The sequence below is a fragment of the Perca fluviatilis genome, chromosome 8, assembly GCF_010015445.1.
Source record: "Perca fluviatilis chromosome 8, GENO_Pfluv_1.0, whole genome shotgun sequence".
Lineage (NCBI taxonomy): Eukaryota > Metazoa > Chordata > Actinopteri > Perciformes > Percidae > Perca > Perca fluviatilis.
In genome coordinates, this window is record NC_053119.1 from 32,737,085 (window position 1) to 32,759,651 (window position 22,567).

The 22,567-nt window shown below is 40.5% G+C and overlaps 1 protein-coding gene across 1 annotated transcript; it reads left to right on the top strand.

Annotated features, from left to right (window-relative positions):
* Positions 1-717: 717 nt before the first annotated feature.
* On the top strand, positions 718-22,417 carry snrkb (SNF related kinase b). Its single transcript, XM_039808492.1, has 5 exons — positions 718-1,004; positions 2,056-2,464; positions 2,796-3,190; positions 18,299-18,440; positions 20,946-22,417. The coding sequence occupies exons 2-5, from the start codon at positions 2,229-2,231 to the stop codon at positions 22,030-22,032; spliced, it is 1,860 nt and encodes a 619-aa protein (XP_039664426.1). The 5' UTR covers positions 718-1,004; positions 2,056-2,228; the 3' UTR covers positions 22,033-22,417.
* Positions 22,418-22,567: the final 150 nt, after the last annotated feature.

Here is a 22,567-nt window from a genome sequence, read left to right on the forward strand (position 1 = left end):
GTTATTCTGCAGGTTGGCTGGTTAGATGAAACAAAGAGCAGCTGGGATGAGATCATCCATCTGACTAATGCATATATTTTCAAAATAACAAAGCTTGAACTCTAAAACCAGATAACAAAAAGACATAATATGCAGTACGTTTAACAATGTGAATGTCTGTAAGGTGATGCTATATGTGACATAATATAATAAATGAACATGGAAATAGGCTAACACAAACACACAAACTTTAGGCTACATTTACGTGAGGTCACTAAATACTATGCACCCTGTAGAGATGGTACAAGAATGCTATTCAAATTGTCCATAGGACGCTCCCATTCTTATGGCAAAAAAGGGTATAAATAGAAACCACTTTTTTGTTTAGGTCCTCATTTCCCTCGTGGCCCTGCAGTTGTGTATGAATTCCGGCCAAATGAATAAAGTCATTACTAGTCTGTCATTGAAGCATCTCAGGAATGTGCGTTACCGGTATAGCTATGTTATGGCATAGCTTATTGTGCCTCCTTGATATTTTAAGAAAAGCACACATTAGTCAGTTATATAATTTCTTGGACTTCCGAAGCATTCATTCAGTCATTTTCCTCTCTCCACTGCCAACGAGCATGCGTACTATAGGCTCGCGGCCGCTGGCTGCTGCTGCGCCGCGGGAGCGAGTTGGAATGTATTGACGTCAGAAGGAAGCTGGACACACGCGCGTATGTACGTGCACGCGCGCGCACGAAACGTTCTGTCCCACTCTTGTGTGTATCTCGTTTTGCGGAGCGGGCGCGCGGTCACACAGCTCGAGCCTCTGGAATGAATTGAGGCAGAAGGCAGGCAGTTATGGAAAAAGTATGTGCACACATGGACCGCAAACATGGAATATTATGAAAGAAAACGAAAAGGCAGCGCTGTGATTTTCTACGTCTGAATTCAGCGGTGACACCAAGTGTGAGTCTGTCGGTGGCAGAAAGAACTTTTGGCTTAACAGCTCGCAGCTACGGGATATTTGCACAACAATGGTAAGTTGGCACCGAGGTTACTGTGTTATTATAGCTGCCTCTGTTGTCCAGCAGCGGCATTATATTCCTGTGGCGCTGTCAGTGAGGTTGTTAGTGGGCTAGCGTTTGTTTGGAGGTGTTGAGCAGCAGCCAGGAGGATGACTACTGTACGTGCGTATGTGCCAAGTCGGGACTGCAGTTGAGACCAAGTAGAGAGCAGCTGGCCTTACCACAAGGGTAGCAGCCCGTAACCAGGTTTTCGCAGTGTTTTGGATCTTATAAAACTGTACAGCCAAGGATATCAGCGCATTTTAACACGGTGAGGCCTAGCGTAGCCTACTTCTGTACACTTGGCACAGTAAAGCTGTGAGAGGGGCTTTAAACATGTGGAAAAAGGCTGCTGTTGCCTTTAATGGGAATAGTGGTGCTGTCATATAGTGACAAATAAGAGATGATGATGATGATGATGTTGATGATGAGCTGTGACCGTAATGAGGATGAATAGGATAAAGATAACTGCAATGAAGTTGACAGTGGTAATTGTATTGATGATGACCATGGTAATGAAGATAATGATGGCAGCTGAACTTGTTACCTTGGGGAAGATCTGATGATGACATCATCAGGTCTAATGCCACCTTCTGACCCTCTTAGCCAAAATAATCTCACACACACACACACACACACACACATTATGGTTTCCTGTTACAGTATTGATTTGGCATGCCATTAGTGCTGGCTGGGTGTTATTTGAGATAGAGACAAACACAGCCCCTTCAATATCAGACAATAAAATAATATTTACCCTCTACTGCTCTCATTCTACTACAGTGCAATGTATACATTGCAATCTAGTCTTCACCACTTAATTTGAACTTCTTTTTTTGAAAATTCTGTCTTCTCTGCCTTTGTTAAAATATGTGAAATATCAATCTATTTTTGGTCCAGTGCTTGAAGGGATGAGGTATTAGCATCAGCTGACCTAATCTAAGCCCCTTTAACTTTGGGCCAAGGCCAAAATCATCAATGCTGTCATTTTGTCTCATTGCGTTGTCTTTTCTTTGTCCTGCAGGCAACTCACTATCAGTGAGGAACTTTTCTGCCCTGCACCCCCTCTTCCCTCTGTCCCTGACACCTTGACACAACTATTTTCCGTCTACTATTTCCTTTTGTCCCTTTCTCCATCTTCCTAAAGCCCTCCAGTTCAATTGCTCTTTTCCTCCAAACCCCCTCTTTGTTTCAAACATGGACTCCTCTGGAGAAATAACCTCAGCCCAGCATGGACATATGGACCCCAGTCGCAGCCCCAGTCGCTCTGATCTCAGCGGACTGTACCAACTGGGTCGGACATTGGGCAGGGGCCACTTTGCTGTGGTCAAACTGGCTCGTCATGTCAACACAGGGCAACTGGTTGCTGTCAAGATGATTGACAAGACAAAACTTGATGTTATGGCAACAAGCCACCTCTTACAGGAAGTGAGGTAAAGAATACTAATTAAGACAAAGTTTGAGAAGAAAATGTTTTAGAAAGTTTAGAAAAAGGTTAAAAACTGGTTGAAAACAAAAGTGGGAGCACTTTGTAGCAATTTTTTTTGTTCAGATTTATTGGGATTTCAAACGGACTGTGTGATCATCTAAATCTAATCTGAGCAAACATGGAAAAAACATAAAATGAATAGCTAAATTATAAGGTGCCCTGAAGGAGTTTCATCACTCAAATCATCCTTATTTATAACTCTATTAAAAGGTAATAGTCTTAGTTCCTTGGATTACCCTGACAATTATCTTACTCTCATTACTAATTATTTTCAGGTGCATGAGGCTGGTGCAGCATCCCAATGTGGTTCGCCTCTACGAGGTCATCGACACGCCCACCACCCTGTACCTCGTCATGGAGCTGGCTGAGGGGGGCGACCTCTACGACTACATCCTCCGACATGAGGGAGGCGTGGCTGAGGTCACCGCCAAGCGCCATTTTGCCCAGATTGTGCGTGCTGTGGCGTACTGCCACCAGCTCCATGTGGTGCACCGGGACTTGAAGCCCGAAAATGTGGTGTTCTTTCCCCAGCAAGGGGCGGTGAAGCTGACAGACTTTGGGTTCAGCAACCTATTCCAACCCGGGACAATGTTGGCCACCAGCTGTGGATCGCTGGCGTACTCCGCTCCAGAGATTCTGCTGGGAGAAGAGTATGATGCTCCAGCTGTGGGTGAGAAACAGATAAAAAACCTTTTTTTGCATCCAGGAGTTAACTGAACTAACCCTAATCAGAAACCAACTAGAAAACTTAGTCATCAACAGAAAAGAAAAGCATAAAATACATGTGCTACATCCAATTATGTTTACTATGTCCGACTTTCCTCTAAACGTAGCTTTATTTCTTCAGATTCTGGAACTACTAGAAAATTTTACCTATGGTGAATGATTTATATGATACAAGGAGAAAAAACTCGACGTGCAAGCTTTTAGTTAGACACAATGGGCCTCATTCAGCAAACCTTCTTAAGAACAAATGTGTTCTTAAACCCCACTTACGCAGTTTTCACAAAGATTCTGGCATTCACCAATGTTTCCTTATTTGGGATTTGTTCTTAGGTAAGATCAGATTCTACGCACACAATTTAGAGCTGACATGTTTGCGCAAAACAAGTAGCTATACCGTCTTCGTCCGTTCTAATTTAAAATGTAACATTTCTCTCCATTTTGTAACTAATTATTTTCATAATTTTACACATAATTATACGTTTGTTTGTTTGAATAAATACACACTACTGCTCATTTGTAAAGCACTTTGAATTGCCATTGTGTATGAATTGTGCTAGGCCTATATAAATAAACTTGCCTTGCTTTGCCTTCAGTTCACATCAGTTATGTTAACGGGGAACCCTGCCATCCAATAATAAGTGATTGATCACCCTATTTATACGGCAAGAGTATCTTCTATGTTTTGAAGTAATTTTTTTTGCCTCCGATTTCAAATCAAACCATTTCTTTTCTACTTCATTGGTTTTGCGCCCTTCCCCAGATACAGCGTTCATTGCATGAGTAACTGCATTCCATACATCGGTTTTATTTGCGGCTTAGTATGCACTGCTGACGCTACTAAATATGATGTCTCGTTTTTTGTTAACTTCTTGCAGCAGTACCTCCACTTCAGAATTACTAGTTTTTCTTTCTTTTGGAGTAGAGGCCTCCACCGTCTTTGCCACGTCTTTTGGACATTTCTCTAAGTGTGCACACGACACGGCCCTGCCATCTCATGCCCTTTTATGGGAATTAACGGGGTGTTTACCTATGCTAAATAGGAGCAACAGGCACAAGCTTTTAATTTACAAAGACATTGGGATTCATCATTCTAAGAACACACCTGCGAACAATTCTGCTGTTTAAGACCACGTCATGAAGCAGACGTTGACTTTTCTTAGGTACTTTCTTAAGAAGATATTTAAGAGAAAACGTAGGAAGATATTGGTGAATGAGGCCCATCATTTTTTCTGCTGATTCTGACAGTAACATTTGCATATATTCAAATCATAGCCAGGGGCTATACGCAACATCCTAGGCAGCTTTCGATCATACAACACTATCAGATGAGGTGAATTTTTTTTTTTTTTATTGTCATGTGGTGTTTCCGAGAATTAGACATATGCCAAATTCAACTGGAGGGCTGTGTGTGTGTGTGTGTGTGTGTGTGTGTGTGCCCTTGACCCCCCCCCGTGTGCATTTTCTTGTATTAAGTGTGTGTTCCTGCTCTGTATACCCTTTCATAATTATGAGCTTGTATTTGTTTGTGCCTGTGTGATTATGGATCTATGTTTGTTTGTACTATATGTGTGTATTTCCATAAAGGATTAGTGTGTGTATCTGGGTCAGTCTAAGCAAGCCAGCCAGTCATGAGCCAACAGTGAGTTCTGCAGTGGAACCAAACACTGCAGCTCACCACTGGTCTCTCACACTGCATTGTGTGCGTGTGTGTGTGTGTGTGTGTGTGTGTGTGTGTGTGTGTGTGTGTGTGTGTGTGTGTGTGTGTGTGTGTGCGCTCGTGCGATAAAGAGAGAGAAAGACCAAGATAGATAGCAGAAAGAGATGGTGATTTTAGTGACATTAGAGGTGAGGCTGGCCAATAGATTGTAGGATTTGACACACAGCATGTTGTATTCAGGGCAGTTGGTGGACTTGTCTGCTAAGCTGGACTAGGATGGATTTTGGCAGGGTTTGGCCGCTTTTTTTTTCTGGTGACTACAAAAGCATCCGCACTGAATACAAATGTTTCCCAACTGCAATTAGGAGGTGTTCTTGTGGACGGATCTATAGCATTTGTTTTACTGCCTATGCCAAGGATGAGTTGCAAATGTGTTTAAACCAGTGAAAGTGTTATTTAAGAAACAAATGGTCTTGGGTTTTCTTTTTCTCATATTATCTTGTGTTGTTGTCTTGCTTATAGCCTAATAGTCTTGGTGGAAGGTTTTTTATTTGTTAACCAAGGGCATGATAAGGAGTGGTGATGAAGAAACACTGCTCACATCCATCCATAACTTCAACATGACTTATCTGTTGCGTTAGTTCCTTTTTTCATGTGAGTTCCTGTATTTAAAAGTGTCCACACAAATGCGTCCATTTAAATCTATTTGTGTATGTTATTACATCCTCCAAGACTGTTTTCTGCCTCACCTCAACTCAAGTGCACTTTCCGGTTCTATTTTAACATGATTCAACCTGTGAATATCACGATTACATCATCACTTTGTTAGAAATATACACCTCCATCACCCACACTCACACCAATACTGTACATTTAGTGTGTGTGATAATCAGGGCCAGACTGATGATGATGAATGATTCAGGCCAGAAATCTTAACAGCTGTCCAGGCCAATACTCACACATTCACAACAGCCCACGTATGCTGTTACTTTTTTTTCTGTTTACTCTTATGATGGCCATTATCATGCTCAGTTATGTCTCATAAGTTGTTGCAGCAACTTTTGGGTTGATACCATTTCTTACAGAGATTTGATGCTGAAATATAACCATTTTTGAGCACTTGAGAATTGACAAAAATGGTCATAAATCCCTCCAAAATACCACATTAAGACATCAAGACCTTGGGAAACACCATAGAAAAATATGTCCTGTGATTTGGTATCAAAAACCTTTGACATTTGGAGATTCAATTGGATGGCGAGTGCTTATGTTCAGGAAACTGCTGAGAAACCCCCTTATTGTCAATATACCTATGAAAGCCACACGTCCTTTGAATGTGCTAGGTCTCAAGTTTGTGGTTGTACAGTTTTATGAGGCTGTGATTATCCTAGAGGTTATATAGGTAAATTTATACAGTGAGGTCAAGTTTCTGAAAATTGATTCACGACAATAAAATGGGTACAATGGAGACTAACAGCATCACACATAAATACAATTGGGCTAATTGAATCCACAGGGCTCTCAGCTTTCCAGCCATATCCAATTTATGCAACTCAATAGAGTAAAAGACTGTTTACTGACCCCAGTATGTAGAAATATTCAAATACACCATTTTAGAATTGGCAAAAATAACACATTTAAATACTGCATGAGACAGCATGGTTTTTGCCCCAAACTGCATGTGAGTTGCATAAAGTGGGTATGTCTGTAAAAAAGGAAACTCATGGGTAGAAATAGAAAAACATTTTCATTCATATATCTTGAGGTGAGAGGGCAAGGGACCCTTTTGAAAATGGCTTTGCCAGTTTTTCCATCGCCAAAATGTAGCCTAACCTTATAGCGTTATTTATAGGGGTGTACGATTCATAAAATGTCATGATTCGATTCAATATCGATTTTTAGGCTCACGATTCGATTCAAAATCGATTTTCGATTCAAAAACAATTCTCGACTAAACAAAACGATTCCCACTATGTAAATGTAGTTACTTTTCCCGTGTGTGTGTGTGTGTGTGTGTGTGTACGTGTACGTGTACATATCTTATACATCCCTTAGTACATTCATGTGGATTTTTCTGTCTTTTTTGTCCATATTATTCATGTGGATTTGTTTATTTGTTATTTTAACATCCTGTTATGATGTATGTGTGTGATGTCTGTAAGCTACTGGTACCTTGAATTTCCCCTTGGGGATTAATAAAGTATCTATCTATCTATCTATCATGTGATTGCAGTAGACACAATTTAAAAAAAATATATATATATATAATTATGAATTCATATATATGAATCGATTTTTGGAATTCTATGAATCGGTAGAGCTTGAGTCGTGATTTGAATATGAATCGATTTTTTTTTTTTTTTCACACCCCTAGTTATTTAGCTCCCATTCAGACAGGCAAGCTTTACCTGCTTGGTACCAATTAATTCCTTAGCCCGTCTAGTTTCATATGATACAAATATCTTCATCTAAGAGCCCGCTACAGCCCTGTAAAGACAGTAATGTCGGCAGAAATTGCCGGCGGTCCCACAGGTCTCTGAGGTTAGGGTTAACACTGGTCTAACGCTCCGGGCCTATCAGCTGGCTAGCCACCAAGTATTCCCCTGGTGCTAACGATGGCCAGTCCGGGTCTGGTGATAATCCTGAGCTGCACAAAGGAAGGGATGTCCCTTAGTGAACTCTGCTTAATAAGGTGACTCATAAACCCATCTCTACACACACGCACACGCACGCACGCGCACACACACACACACACACACACACACACACACACACACACACACACACACACACACACACACACACACACACACACACACACACACACTGCTCTCTGTGTCTCTGATATTTCTGTCTATAAACAGAATGCGGTTTAATACACTGTGGTTCCTTCACTGCTGGGAGTCTTTGCAGTATATGCATGCTCTGTTATAGTGTGCGTGTGCGCGTGCACGAGAGATGATAGTCATATGATGTGGAGGAGAGACACGTGGGTCAATTGGGTCTCTTGACTTTGACAAAGATAAACACTGCTACTACTACTGCAGTTACATTATATCGGCCATTTACTGTGCTGAGCATGTGCGTTTTTGAGGTCTAAGTGTTAATGTTAGGATTCACGTTAGGTTCACAGACTTCAGTGGAAGGATGTCACTAGTGGTGTAGTCTGGTTTACCAAATGTACAGTGCTGGGATAAAGCCTGACATCCTGCGCTCAGGCATTCTTCCCCCCTTCTGCTATCTCCGCTATCTATTTTGCAAGGGCACTGTTGCTGCATCCAATGTGTGCAAGATGATTGTGATTGGTTTAAAGAAATGTTTGTCTTTCCCAGAATGATAAGCAGTATAGCCAGACCATACTCCAGTACTGATACAGCGCGGTGGAGATAGGCATGGCAATGGAGACTACAATAGTTATTAATGATAAATGTTTGTGTTGGCCAAATGGTCTTCTTTTGTTCTAGTGATCAGAACTTAAGATTTGTTAGAACTGGGTATTGGTTGACACAGACTAAGGAGGCCACAAATTAAAGTTTGTATGTATATGAATGTGCTATGCCTGAATCTAAATAGGACAAGGTTTGGTGAGTTATGACGGAGAAGTGCTTGACAATAAAGTTAAACTAAATGTCAGATAAGAAGGGAGGGGGACCTTATTTGGTGGACTATATTCTGAGCAGGAGGAAGTTCTGCATTTGGCAGATACTGTAAGCCTCTCTGAGCATCTGGCTACATACTATTTTTTACGCTATGAGGTGTAAATAGCATTGAATGTGATTGTGACATATGGTCATGGTTTCATTTCTGGGCCTATTTATTTATTATGTGGTGCACTTGTCTTATAAACTTGGATAATTGAGCCAAGCAGGCAATGCTACACCACTTACACATTTTTGAGTTCAGCAGAAATTGAGTTGGATTGGACAAAAAGCTGCTTTCTAAAACAGTAAATGGCAGATTCCACTAATTTCTCTGCTCCAGGGTGGAGGGTGATGGTTGTTTGTTGCTGAGCTGGAAGCAGCATCGAGCCATGCAGGTTTTTCAGACAAAACCTCTTTGTCAATATTTTCATATTAACCTGAAGGGTCAACTGTTCATATCAACAAGGACTTGGAGCCCAGCACCAGCACACCACCACGAGTTGGAAATAAAACAGTGCAGATCATCCCTCTTAGCAACAAAATCCAAAAACTTACATCACTTTGGGGGAAACACAAATAAGTCCTTTGGGAGCAGCATATGCATGTGAGTGTGTAAAGCTGCTTTAAGACACATGAAGTGGACATAAACTGTCCACCTCATTGATTCTGAATACAAACTTAAAGGGGAAGTTTTGAATGTATTTTATTTCACGAAATCTTCTGTTTAGTCAAAAACCATGTTGCATTTATTGAATAACAAAGTCTGTTAAATTTTTACAGGGGCGCTCCACTAATATTACATAAGACGATCAGTTTAATTGTCATGGAGAGTACCAAGCCTGTGAAAACAGTTGTGTAATGTCTTCTCTGGGTTTTGGAGAAGATTTCAAAAGTTTGAGAAAATAACCTTGGTAACAATAGATGCTACTGAGTTGCATTATAGGAAATGTAGAATCCATTATTTTGGAGCTAAACTCACAATAGAGACTAAAATTCAAAATTATGTTAGAATCTGTCTCTTGCAAATCCTCCACAGTTACATAAGTACAGTTAGGGCTGGGCGATATATCGATATAAACAAATATATCGATATATTTTTAAATGAGATATGGAATTAGACCATATCGCATATATCGATATAGTTCAAATGTGATCCTTGCTCCCATAGATATGTCGCCGTGAGGTTCTAAACATACGTCAAAACCCGCCGCCATCTTGGAACAGGGGTCCGAAGCATTCAGATCAACGCTAAAGATGCCGGACTTTTGTACTGCTTAATTATGTTCGATAGAGGAAATGAAAAGAACAAACAGCATGGATAACATTTAACAGGTGACAATGTGTTTTATGATTATATATGCCGCCTTCGACCAGCAATCTGAGCTCCGGCGGCAGCGGGAGGCGGAGAGCTCCGTGGCCGGCCGCAGCGTCTCTTCCCCCGGGCAAAAACACAGCTTCGCCTCGCTGCTGCGCCGGTCCCCGCTGATCCAGATCGGACCAGCCAAAGACAGAGTTGTGACCGGTAGGATCTTACACGTAGTCCAGGACAAACTGTATGTCGATATCGGCGGAAAGTTCCACTAAGTTTGCCGGCGGCAGGCGGACGGAAAGAAGCTACAGCGGGGCAGCGACCGTCTGCGGCTGCAGGATCTGGAGCTCAGTGCCCGTTAAAATTACATGTAACGCATAAATACATACAGAAATAAATAGTGGAGGAATGAGCCTGGACATTTCAGTCTGTTTAAACTTCACCTTGAAGCAGAAACTCTTAGTTCAGAAGGGTGAAGTTTCCGTTTGGACTCAGATCTGTGAACCGATCATAATAAATTTCTTTGTTTTGTAGTCGATAGTTCATCTTAAGTTTATTTAAGTGGAAGCAGTATCAAGTGGAAGAATGGGACTATAACCTAGGCTTACAGGCATGAGGCATTACATTTTGAACAAAGTAGATTATATTAATATCAAAAGCTTAATTGACCTTTGGAACGAATCACAAATAGCCTATAAAAAAAGTTACTCCTGTTATACAGTATTTAGGTTTACATTTTATTGTTATTTGAACAGCTGAGCATTTAATCATGAACCAGGTGAAGAAACCGGTTTATTATTTATTTGATTTTGCAACTGTTTCTATGAAACTACTTGTGACATGTCATATTTGATTTGGGCTTTGACTGAACATTTGCTCTCACTTCGCGGAAAAAATATCGGGATATATATCGTATATCGATATTCAGCCAAAAAATAGCGGGATATGACTTTTGGTCCATATCGCCCAGCCCTAAGTACAGTACTAAATCGCTGTGTGTACACATATTTTAAGAACATGTAATATGTTTTAAATTATCCATGAAACTCATCTGATTCCCAAGAAATAATGCAATGTTAGATCAGAGTGGTTATCACACATGTGCTACTCTCCTGTCACTAGAAGGTGACAATATAAATAGTGACAATGATGCATACATCGGCATGCACAATCCATGTACATAATAATCATCTGCTTCGCAGCTTTATCAGGATAATTCTATCAGAGTTAGAAGAATCATATCAGAAAAAAATTGACTTTGTTGTGATCATGAGTAAAATGGCTTTACATTTTGTCCAGTTTATAACATATAGAATGTTTATCAGTGATGATGAACTGAATGCATAATTTAATGTAGTTATGACCATGCAATTAATGCTGTGATAGTCAGTTTTGTCTTCCATATCTGGACAAAAAAGGCTTGAACTTTTGTTTCTGAACTTGGAGGTCCCTTTGGAATGGAGCTGAGTTGGTAGACCCCTTATGAGGTATTTGGTCTTGAAATGTGCACTTCAAAAGGGCGGCCCTCAAAAGAAACAGGATAATTCACTCTGTTCCTCTTTGCAGTATTGCTGAATTCTGCACAAGCTTTTTTTATCTCAACATCTGGTTTATATATTGTGTGCGTGTGTGTGCGCGCGTGCGTTGTTTGTGCTGTCAGCAGTCCACTAATACATGGTGAGAATATGTGATATTCCCCAACGAGCAGAGAAAAGTACACTCCCAGTCCCAGCACTCAGTGGCTTCTCTTCCCTGTTGCATAAGACGTCTTTAGACTAAATTGAGCATGCACATGAGTGTACATTGTGTGGCGAGGACTGAGGGCCGTTGTTTGGACCATCATGAGTATAATGTGGGACAGTGGCTGAATGCTTATCCCCATGTGTGATAAGCATTCAGCCATTGTCCCACATTATACTCACTCACACTGGTATGTGGGAGAATCCATGGACAGGGATCTGAATTAACTACAGTGTTTGGATTGTATTGGGTTCTGAAAGAGTTGAGTTTTTGAATAATAGTTTATCTAATCTGCTTTGGATATTATAATGTACAAGTTTATTTACAAAGGCAGGTGTTTGACATCATCTGCCATTTTTTTCAAGTCTTTGCTGATACAACTCTATTGTCTGTAACCTAAAACTTGTCATATTGCACTACTATATGTGTTATTTTACATAGTGTGAACTAATGTCATTGCACAAGCAATGATGCTGCATCCTTATCTTATCTAAATAGTACGTATATTCTCAGAAAAGAATGTTGATGTCAACTCCTTTTTTTTAAACAAGTACATATCAAGATTTCCACTTTCGTCAGCAGTCTAAGATAATGAATGTCAAAATGATTGGTTATACTCACACTGTTTCCATGCTGGCAGCTCCGTGAGGCTGTGCTTTGAGATAAATGCTAACATCACCATGCTAACATGCTCACAATGACAATGCTAACATGCAGATGTTAAGCAGGTATAATGTTTACCATGTTCACCATCAGTTTAGCATGCTACCTTTTGCTAATTTGCCCTAAACATTTAGTACAGCTGTGGCTGAAGGAATGTTATTGGTTTTGCAGGTATTTATTTGGTCATAAATCAAAGTATTGGAATATTTATATTTATTTATAGTAATAATATATGCTTGTACAAAATTTGATAGCAATGCATCCAATATTTATTGAGATCTTTCAGTCCAGACCAGAGTGATTGACTGACTGAATGACTGACCAACAATGCCATCCATAGTGCTACAGCTATAGCATGGCTAATAAATAATGAGACAGAATGTGCTTTTGTTAATCATAAACACATGAAAAATACATACAGTACATGTAGATGCAACAATGTGTAGAAAATGCAAAGAACCCCTCTAAAGTAAAAAAAAAAATTTAAAATATTTTTTCTTCTTTTGTTCGGACCTGAATACAGCAGACCAGCAGCTAGGGGAGAAAACAAAATGTGTGAAGAAACCTACAAATTATCAAATTGACGGTTAAAAGTGAAAATGTAGTAATTATCCACCATTTTTTAAGATTAATGCGCTGTGTTTTAATCACTTTTTATAAATGGAGTGCAGTTATGAGACGTGATCTGGCTTTATTTCTAGTGTTACATAAGGGTTAACACACAGTGTGAACAGCATGTGCAGTGTTCCTATTTCTAATGTTTGGGAGAAACACAAGGAGAAACAGAAAAAAAGAGAGTAAGCTCGATCATTCTCAGAATAGCACAACACCACAACAGGCCCTCTGTTTGTTATGGCCTTCAGCCCTCAGCTCCCTTTCCTCTGCGTGTGTGTATGTGTGTGTGTTTCCTTGAACCGGTGGCCACAGTGTTCTCGCCCGGTTCAGGCTCTTCTGAGTTTGCAAGGACCTCCTCTCACAGCATCTGCATGAAGACGAGAGAGGGAGGGGGTGAGGAGGAAGGAAAAGGGAGGAGACACGAAAAGAACACACTGTCAGCACTGTCGTTCAGCACCAGGAAGTAAGTGTGTGTGTGTGTGTGTGTGTGTGTGTGTGTGTGTGTGTGTGTGTGTGTGTGTGTGTGTGTGTGTGTGTGTGTGTTTTTTTGTTTGTTTGTTTGTTTGTTTGAGTCTGGAGTCAAGAGCACCAAGCCCAGCCATCTGCAACTTAAGCCTCAAACTGTAGACACATAGAACTGGTGCTGTTACTATGCACTTTCCTTGCATTTTACTATATTTTCAGCTCATTGAGGAATAACCTAATGTAATCTTACGTACCAATCAGCAAGAAAAGCACTCTGTTCACCCTGACCTTTGACTTATCTGTCGATGATGTGGTGGAGGCAAGATGAAATAGATTTAATAACTAATGCTGTTATTTTGACCATAATCCACAGTTGATCTTTTTATTTAGATTTGTAGGACATAATCTGATTTTCACGTCATCTGTGTGCTGCTTGAGAAAATAACTGCAGGGGTGTTTACAAGTCAAATTTAAAAGGCCATGTATTTTTAAATATCACAGATATAAGTTCACAGAATTGTAAATATGGTCTTATAGCAGAAGAATTGTAGGCTTTTTAAGGCCTGACATGATTTGCTATTTAAGGCAAATTTTTCTGGTGTGTGTCTGTGTGTGAGTGCGTGAGTGAGTGTGTGCGTGCATGCGTGCCTGTATGTGCATGTGTGTTGTTTGTGCTGTCAGCAGTCCACTAATACATGGTGAGAATATGTGATATCCCCCATCGAGCAGAGAAAAGTACACTCCCAGTCCCAGCACTCAGTGGCTTCATCATTCTATTGCATAAGACGTCTTTAGACTAAATTGAGCGTGCACATGAGTGTGGCGAGGACTGAGGGCTGATGTTTGGACCATCATGAGTATAATGTGGGATAATGGCTGAATGCTTATCACACATGGGACTGGTACATGGGAGAATCCATGGATGATCTGAATGAAATACAGTGTTTGAATGTCATTGTGTTCTGAAAGAGTTGAGTTTTTTCATTCCTGTTGATCTAATCTGCTTTGGATATTATAAGTTTACAAAGGCAGGTGTTTGTCATCATCTGCCATTTTTTCAAGTCTTTGCTGATACAACTCTATAATTGTTTATTAATCTCTTTGTAAAGTGTCATGAAAATGCAATTGTCCAGATCTCTGTAGTATGGATCAATGGAAGTATGTTTCCAGGATAATTGCCTGACATCCGGAGCGTGTCACTCACCTTCCGCTTTCTGTGTGTTGCTGTTTTTAAAATCCCTTCGCTTCAGAGAAACAACAACAACAAACTTTGAGCTACTGGCTACATGCTGACAATTGCAAGTTTTGAAGAATATTTGGATTGTGCGACAAGTTGGGCCTGCTTGGTTCTTTTGGGGAATGATTGTTAAGATTTATAAAGAATATGTTTACAGCATTTCATCTCTAACTGGGATGTTTTGGGACTGATTAGCAGGGATTGCTATGGACGAAGTACACACAGCGATACACTGGAAAGAGCAAATACGTTTAACCATGTATCCAGCTAATTTAAAGCTGTAGTGCGTAGTTTTTGTCGCCCCCATGAGGAATTCTAAGTAATGACAACAAAACTGACGGCGCATCCACATGATACAAGCCTTCTGTGATCGCGCACCACTCCCACCCCTCCTCCACGCAGTTGCTAGTTAAAAAAACATGATGAACTCTTCAGAAGAGTTAATTATCTTCACTCGAGTTTCTGCGCGCACATAGCCATACAGAGTTGTGTGGGGCTCATAGTCTTTATTAGCTTTGTAGCAATTTGCAACATTTGGCAATGGCTTCAATGTAACAGACGTCCATTAATATCACAAAGCTAGCACTAAAGCTTTAAATAGCACATGTTACTGTATTGAATGAACAGTTAACTTCATTTAATATTGTATGTGGCCTTTTCTTTAGCGGGGTGCAAATGTTCTACCAAAACAAGTTCCTTCTAGAGACCATGTTGCAGAGCCAGCGTCCAGAGCTTAGCGCTGCCCAAGACGATTGTGTTTGGTTTAAAGAAATGCAAACAACCAGAGCATTTTTTTTTTCTCCTATCCTAGAATGTATGTGTGTTGTAGCCAGGCAGGCAGGCAATGCGAGGCTAAGATCTCTGCAATGCAGTGATTGTCTGTAAAAAAAAATCTTTGAAATAGTGTGAACTAATTTGATAGCTCAAGTGATGATGCTGCATCCTCATCTTATCTAAATAGTACGTATATTCTCAGAAAATAATGTTGAGGTCAACTTTCTTTTTTTAACAAGATTTCCAAAATTTTCTTTTGTCAGCAGTCTAAGTTAATGAATGTCAAAATTATTATACTCCCAATGCTTCCATGCTGGCAATTCTGTGAGGCTGTACTGAGGCACAGTGATGCTTTGAGATAAATGCTAACATCAGCATGCTAACATGCTCACAATGACAATGCTAACTTGCGGATGTTAACCCTCATGCCCTCCTTAAAAAAACTTACTCTCGACACCTTCGAGGCAAAAATGTCCACGCACACAAAAACTGTTATTAAATCATCATTTATCAATATTTTTTTCTGCTTTTTTTTCATAAATCACTTAAACAACTTGTAACCTAATCAAAACTACCAAACATTCAATCATTTTCAGGATTTTAACCCTTTAAATGCCAGTTTATGTATTTGAAGTATTTCATTTTTTATTACATAAAACACAAAAAATTATTTATTTTCCATATAATGAATAATATCTAGATTTGGCTTTGGTGGGGATTAGAGGCTTGGATATGTCAAAGATAAGCAACAAAATTAATTTGATTGCATTAGTATTTTTTACATAGTTCCAGATACTCCCTTTCGACACCTTCGAGGCAAAAATGTACATGTCCAAAAAACTGTTATTAAATCATCATATATCAATATTTTTTTCTGCTTTTTTTTCATAAATCACTTAAACAACTTCTAAATTGCTCAAAACTACCAAACATTTAATCATTTTCTGGATTTTAACCCTTTAAATGCCAGTTTTAAATCTTTGAAGTAACAATTATTTATGAAAAACCCAACAAAACATTAATTATTTTCCATAAAATAAATCATAGGGGAATGGGGTTTTGGTTTTTACACACACACACACACACATCCAAGCACGCACGCACGCACGTGCGCGTGCACACACACACACACACACACACACACAGAGCTCCATAATATAACTATAATTTCATGCATCGGCCTACAAGGGCAAAATGGTTGAATCTGGTGAAATACTGTAAAAATGTCAAATATGACTAGTTTTCTTCCAAATGAAATGCTGACATTACAGAATGCATGGTTTTATACTGTAAAGGCAGAGAGATCAAAACATGTGGTTATAATGGAAGTCAATGGGGCCATTTTTGCCTCGAAGGTGTCCAGAGGGAGTATCTGGAATTACATAAAAAATACTAATGCAATCAAATCAGTTTTGTTGCTTATCTTTAACATATCCAAGCCTCTAATCACCACCAAAGCCCCATCTACATATTATTCATTATATGGGAAAAAAATAATTTTTTGTGTTTTTTTTAATAAAAAATGACATACTTCAAATACATAAACTGGCATTTAAAGGGGTTAAAATCCTGAAAATGATTGAATGTTTGGTGGTTTTGATTAGGTAAGAAGTTGTTTAAGTGATTCATGAAAAAAAGCAGAAAAAATATTGATATATGATGATTTAATAACAGTTTTTGTGTGCGTGGACATTTTTGCCTCGAAGGTGTCCAGAGGGTACAAAATGAATCATTTAAGTATAAAAGACATGTAAGAGTAAAAAGCACTGGATTTAAAAAATTTGACTGAAAAGAAGGATTCCTACAAAATTTCATGCCATAAGAAGTAACACAGCAAAAATGATCACAAAATGAAAAAAAAAACTTGAGAAAAATGTACAAAAATGACCGAAGAGGGCATGAGGGTTAAGCAGGTATAATGTTTACCATGTTCACCATCAGTTTAGCATGCTACCATTTGCTAATTTGCTATAAAATTTAGTACAACTGAGGCTGATAGAATGTTATTAGATTTGCAGGTATTTATTTGATCATAAAAGAAAGTATTGGAATAAGTGAAAATTTGACCTGATACAGAAAAGAGGTAAAGTCAGGGATCAACAGAGTCATCCTCTGAAGATCATGTATGCTTGTTAGGGGTGGAGCGGTTCTCAAAATTCATGGATCGATTCACATCACGGTTTGGGGATCACGGTTTTTAGTTCAGTAAGTACATTTTTGAATTCTGGCCAAGAACATAAACACATGCAGACATAGTGATATAAGTCAATTATCCACCATTTTTACATCATATGTGTGTTAATCATGGTTAACACACAAAAAGAGAGTAAGCTTGGTCATTCTCAGAATAGCACAACACCACAACAGGCCCTCTGTTTGTTATGGCCTTCAGCCCTCAGCTCCCTTTCCTCTGCGTGTGTGTATGTGTGTGTGTTTCCTTAAACCGGTGGCCACAGTGTTCTCGGCCGGTTCAGGCAGTTCTGAGTTTGCATGGACCTCCTCTCACAGCATCTGCATGAGGACAAGAGAGGGAGGGGGTGAGGAGGAAGGAAAAGGGAGGAGACACGAAAAGAACACACTGTCAGCACTGTCGTTCAGCACCAGGAAGTGCGTGCGTGCGTGCGTGCGTGCGTGCGTGCGCGTGCGCGTGCATGCGTGCGCATCCACAGTTGATCCTGTTATGTAGATTTGTAAGACAGAATCAGATTTTCACCTCATCTGTGTGTTGTTTTAAGAAAATGCAATGCTGCAAAAGTGTTTTCAATTCATATTTAAAAGGGACATTTATTTTTAAATATCACTCATGGACTATGGTGTTCAAAGAAATCTAAAAAAGATCTGATAGCAGAGGGGGATGACATGATTCACTATTTTAAGGCACATTTTTGTGGTGTGTGTTTGTGTGTGTGTGTGTGTGTGTGTGTGTGTGTGTGTGTGTGTGTGTGTTTCAGATATCTGGTCTCTTGGGGTGATCCTGTACATGTTGGTGTGTGGAGTCCCTCCCTTCCAGGAAACCAACGACAGTGAGACGCTGGTCATGATTCTGGACTGTCGCTACTGCGTCCCCAAACATGTTTCAGACGACTGCAGAGAGTAAGTACTGAGTAACACTAAGGTTAAACCATAGCAACGGTTGATAACATTAAGGTTCCTCACTCATCACAGCTTCAGAAAAGTTATCTGTAACATAAAACAATTTTATTATCTTTGCAGGTTTTATTTTCTTGATTGTAAATTGATTCTTCATTTATAGGTTTATTCTGCTCCCAGAGATTTTTTGCTGTAAAATAGATGTTGTGGATCACACTGTCTTCCAAAGCTGCTGACCGTTAAAATCATCTCATTAGTGTGCGTTTCAGTAGATACTGTTAGCGTCCTAGTTATCTCAGAGGCTGCAAATACAGTGGCTTTAAACAGTGAGTGTTATCCGTCAAATATTTGCTATTGTTTTCTTCAGTACTAAACATCTGTCTCCTTAAACCATATTTCAATCTTGCCAGAGGCACTCCAGACACACCTCTGAAAGTAAATAAAACTCACATGTATGTGTCTTCTCACTTCACTTTCACTCCTCACACCTCCAACAAAAACACACACCCACTGTGCTCAGCTCACAGAACTATAGGGTCAACATCAATACAGTTTGATCTGTTGCTGCAGCTTTGGAGAGTAAATGACATTACTCTGAGATAAAAAAAAATAAAAATAAAAAAAACTCACCTTATCGTCCAGATAATGTTACTAGCTCACTATTGACTTAACAGAGAAATAATCAATAGAGAAAGTAGATGGGGGTGCACAGTGGTACAGTGGGTTTGAACCCGCTGGCCAGCTTGGGCCCTTCTGCGTGGAGTTTGCATGTACTCCCTGTGTTTTCTCAGGGTTCTCCGGTTTCCTCCCACAGACCTGCATGTTAGGTTAATTGTTGACTCTTAAATTTCCTGTGACTGTGAATGCTTTCTGTCTCTATGTGTCAGCGCTGTGATTGCATGGTGACCTGTCAATGGTGTCTTGCCCAATGTCCTCTGGGATAGGCTCCAGCCTCCCCACAACCCTGAATAGGATACACGGTTACAGATAATGGATGGATGGATGGATGGAAGTGGATGGATGGATGGATGGAAGTGGAAGGTTAGCAGGTGTTTATCAAATCCAAATAAAAATTCAGATCCACATTAAAAAAGTACTGACCCCTTTTACATATGCTACAGAAATCCAAACACTGGTACGGGTATCTGCATGTCCTTAAAAGTCACCTCAAAAAAGTCCCCAGAAGGTATTAAAAAAAGATTACAAAAGTCTTTTTCCATCATTTTCTCATGCCTGTCATAGACAGGGATGTTAGTTATAAAATGTTTTTTTGTATCTGATTGCAGGATTCACTATAAACTAATCGCGGGATTGTTTCGGCAGTTTATTGCATGCGCAGTAGGCTGTTCAGTCAGCGCCCTCAGACCTATAGCAAGCACTGTACTACTGCTAGCCATAAATTAATCATTTTTATTGGTTAATCCCTCCATTCAGTTTCTGCTGCTTATCCAGGTTGTCTGAATTTAATGAATTATTAGGAATCATTGTTATATACTGCTGAGAATTTTCTGTCTTTACTGGTTTTCCAACATGCTTGACCATGAAACAGTTATTAAATCACATTCTGTGGTATTAAAAAGGTGTTAAATAATCTTACATTTAACCTGGTGAACCTGGCAGAAACCCTGGAGGTAAAGTGAAAATGTGTAGATGGTGTGGCAGGCTACTCCACACAAATCGAGTGAGAACACCAAAACCAACCATGATTCGATTCGAAGTATTGTCTGTGTATCGTAGGCCTGATGTATCGTATTCCTCTGTGTTAAAAACACATAAATGAACTACACTTTTGCACTGGGAGTCATATTCCTTCATTTCCATGAACACCGTAGACTGTATTATTTTTACAGTCTATGATGAACACGCACAATTTTTTGTTAATCCTACAACAATATGGTGGTATAAATACTCACTAGAGCAACACATGCATCTTAATCTGCAGCTGAAAGTATTCCCCCTAAAATAGACTATTTAATCATGTTTGAATAATGTTTGGTACAATCAACAGTGCCCAGCTGTTTTAGGAAATGACTAAGCCTTTAAAAAAAAATGTAAACGTAACATGTACATCTTGAGGCAGGAATAAATAGGCATGGGACCAAAAGACCAAAGACAGGGAAGGAAAGTATTGAGAGACGGACTAACACATTCTTGTTTCGGTCTTTTCATTGGATTGGCTTTGTTGGCAATGAGAAAAATATTGAACAAAACCAACGTTATCCTTTAAACATGAGCTTATATAAACCCAGGATGTTGAAATTGGCAATTTGAAATAGTGAAACAAGACAAAGTAGTTAGTGTGGTGCATGATGCACCATACAATAGCTGTATCTGCATGCAGTTCTTGCAAATGAAAGCTCCCTGAATGAACGCCTTTCATTTATTGGTGTATTTGATTTCAGAAAAGGAGCAGAATAGAACAGAACAACCTCCTGGACATTAGAAACTCATACATGACCTAGATCAGATATAAATCAACAATAAACCTCTCTGTCTTTTTCCGGTCAGTCTGATCTCCAGGATGCTCCAGAAGGACCCGTCTTGCCGCGCCTCACTCGAGGAAATTGAGGCTCATCACTGGCTGCAAGGGCTGGATAATGCCTTGCTCAGCCCAGAGGCCCCCCCACACTGGCTCTCAGGGGCCCTCACCCCCTGCTCTCCCCGCTCAGGAGTACCTGAATGTGGGGACCTGCTCGCCGCCAGGCCCCCACCTCAGCAGGCTTTCCCTGGCCCCTGGCAGCCCAGCCTCAGCCTCACCCTCCGTCCACCTCCGGCTGAAGAGCCTCCGGCCACCAAGAACTTGCCCGCACTACAGCAGATCTGTGAGGAGGAAGAAGAAGAAGAAGAAGGGGAGGAGGAGGAGGAGGAGGAGGAGGAGGAGGAGGAGGAGGAGGGCAGTTTGGCAAAGGAGGGTGAATGTTTAGTAGCAGAGCCAGAGAAAGAAGCTGAGGAGATGCTTGATGGTGCAGATGATCAAGAGTGCAGGGGAGAGGAAGAAAAGCAACAATTAAGAAGCTTAGTGGAGATAATAGAGGAGGAAGAGGAGGAGCAGGAAGAGATGGCGATGGAAATAGAGAAAGAAGACGGTGGGTGTGTGATTTCAGACCAGCCAGTCAGAAATGGAGTCAAGCCGATCAGTCAGACATCTGAAGCCCCACCATCATCTCTGCCTGGTTTGGGGGTACCGTGCTGTCAGGGGCAGCCAGACTCCACAAGCCCAGAGGAAGGAAACGACAAGGGGACAGAACCTAACAACAACACCAACAAACCTCCTCCTCTCCTCCCTGCATCCTCTTCCAGACTCATCCGGAACGAGAAAGAGGAACAAACAACAGAAAGAGAAGGAGAACAAGACGAGAAAGCAGAGGGTGGAAGAGATGACCTCTTAACAGAGAGATCTCAACCCCTCAATGCATTGGGGACCCGGGATGAGGCTGCTCCGAGGGTAGAGCAGGGGAAACGACATAGCATAAAGCTGCGTGAGAGACTCTTTCAGTTTCCTCTGTGTGAGAAAGCTCTGGCCTTGAACATACCGACACACAACAAGCCCAAGATCCTGCCGCTGACTCAGTACAACTGCTGCCATGTGCTGTAAGTGAAAGCAGCCTGTGTGCTGCCTGCGGTGTGCTGCTTGCTCACTTGGGACATGCAAACTGTTAAGCAGTGGGCAGGTGGCTGGCTACAGAGCACACACCTTGTGAAATGGCAAACGGCTGAGCTCCCTTCTGAGCCTTTCTGCTACAGAGACCTTGACGCAGGAGAGCAGAGGCCCTCAGCATGCAAACATCAAACGTGCAGGATGGGACGTGTACAGCTTGTGCTCATGTAATAAACATTGTGTTAAGCTAGCGGTGGTGTAAAGCACAGTGGTAGAGCTGGGCGATACAGACAAAATCAAATATTACAATATTTTTCACCAAACACATCGATAACGATCGATATTGCGGCGATATTGTAGGGTTGACTATTGGTCCTTTCACAACATGTTAACACAATGAGAGTTTTGATAAATAACCACCAATCATGTGAATACAATGACTAAGTGGATAAAGGCAAATAATAAAACTTGCTAGTAAATCTGGTAAGTTCAGAAAATGACATCACTTTACTGTAATGCAGCCTCTAAAACC

Coding starts and splice junctions, on each gene's coding strand:
- snrkb (XM_039808492.1), top strand. CDS start 2,229: ATGGACTCCTCTGGAGAAATAACCTCAGCCCAGCATGGACATATGGAC. Junction 2,465..2,795: donor CACCTCTTACAGGAAGTGAG/GTAAAGAATACT, acceptor AATTATTTTCAG/GTGCATGAGGCTGGTGCAGC. Junction 18,441..20,945: donor GTTTCAGACGACTGCAGAGA/GTAAGTACTGAG, acceptor TTTTCCGGTCAG/TCTGATCTCCAGGATGCTCC.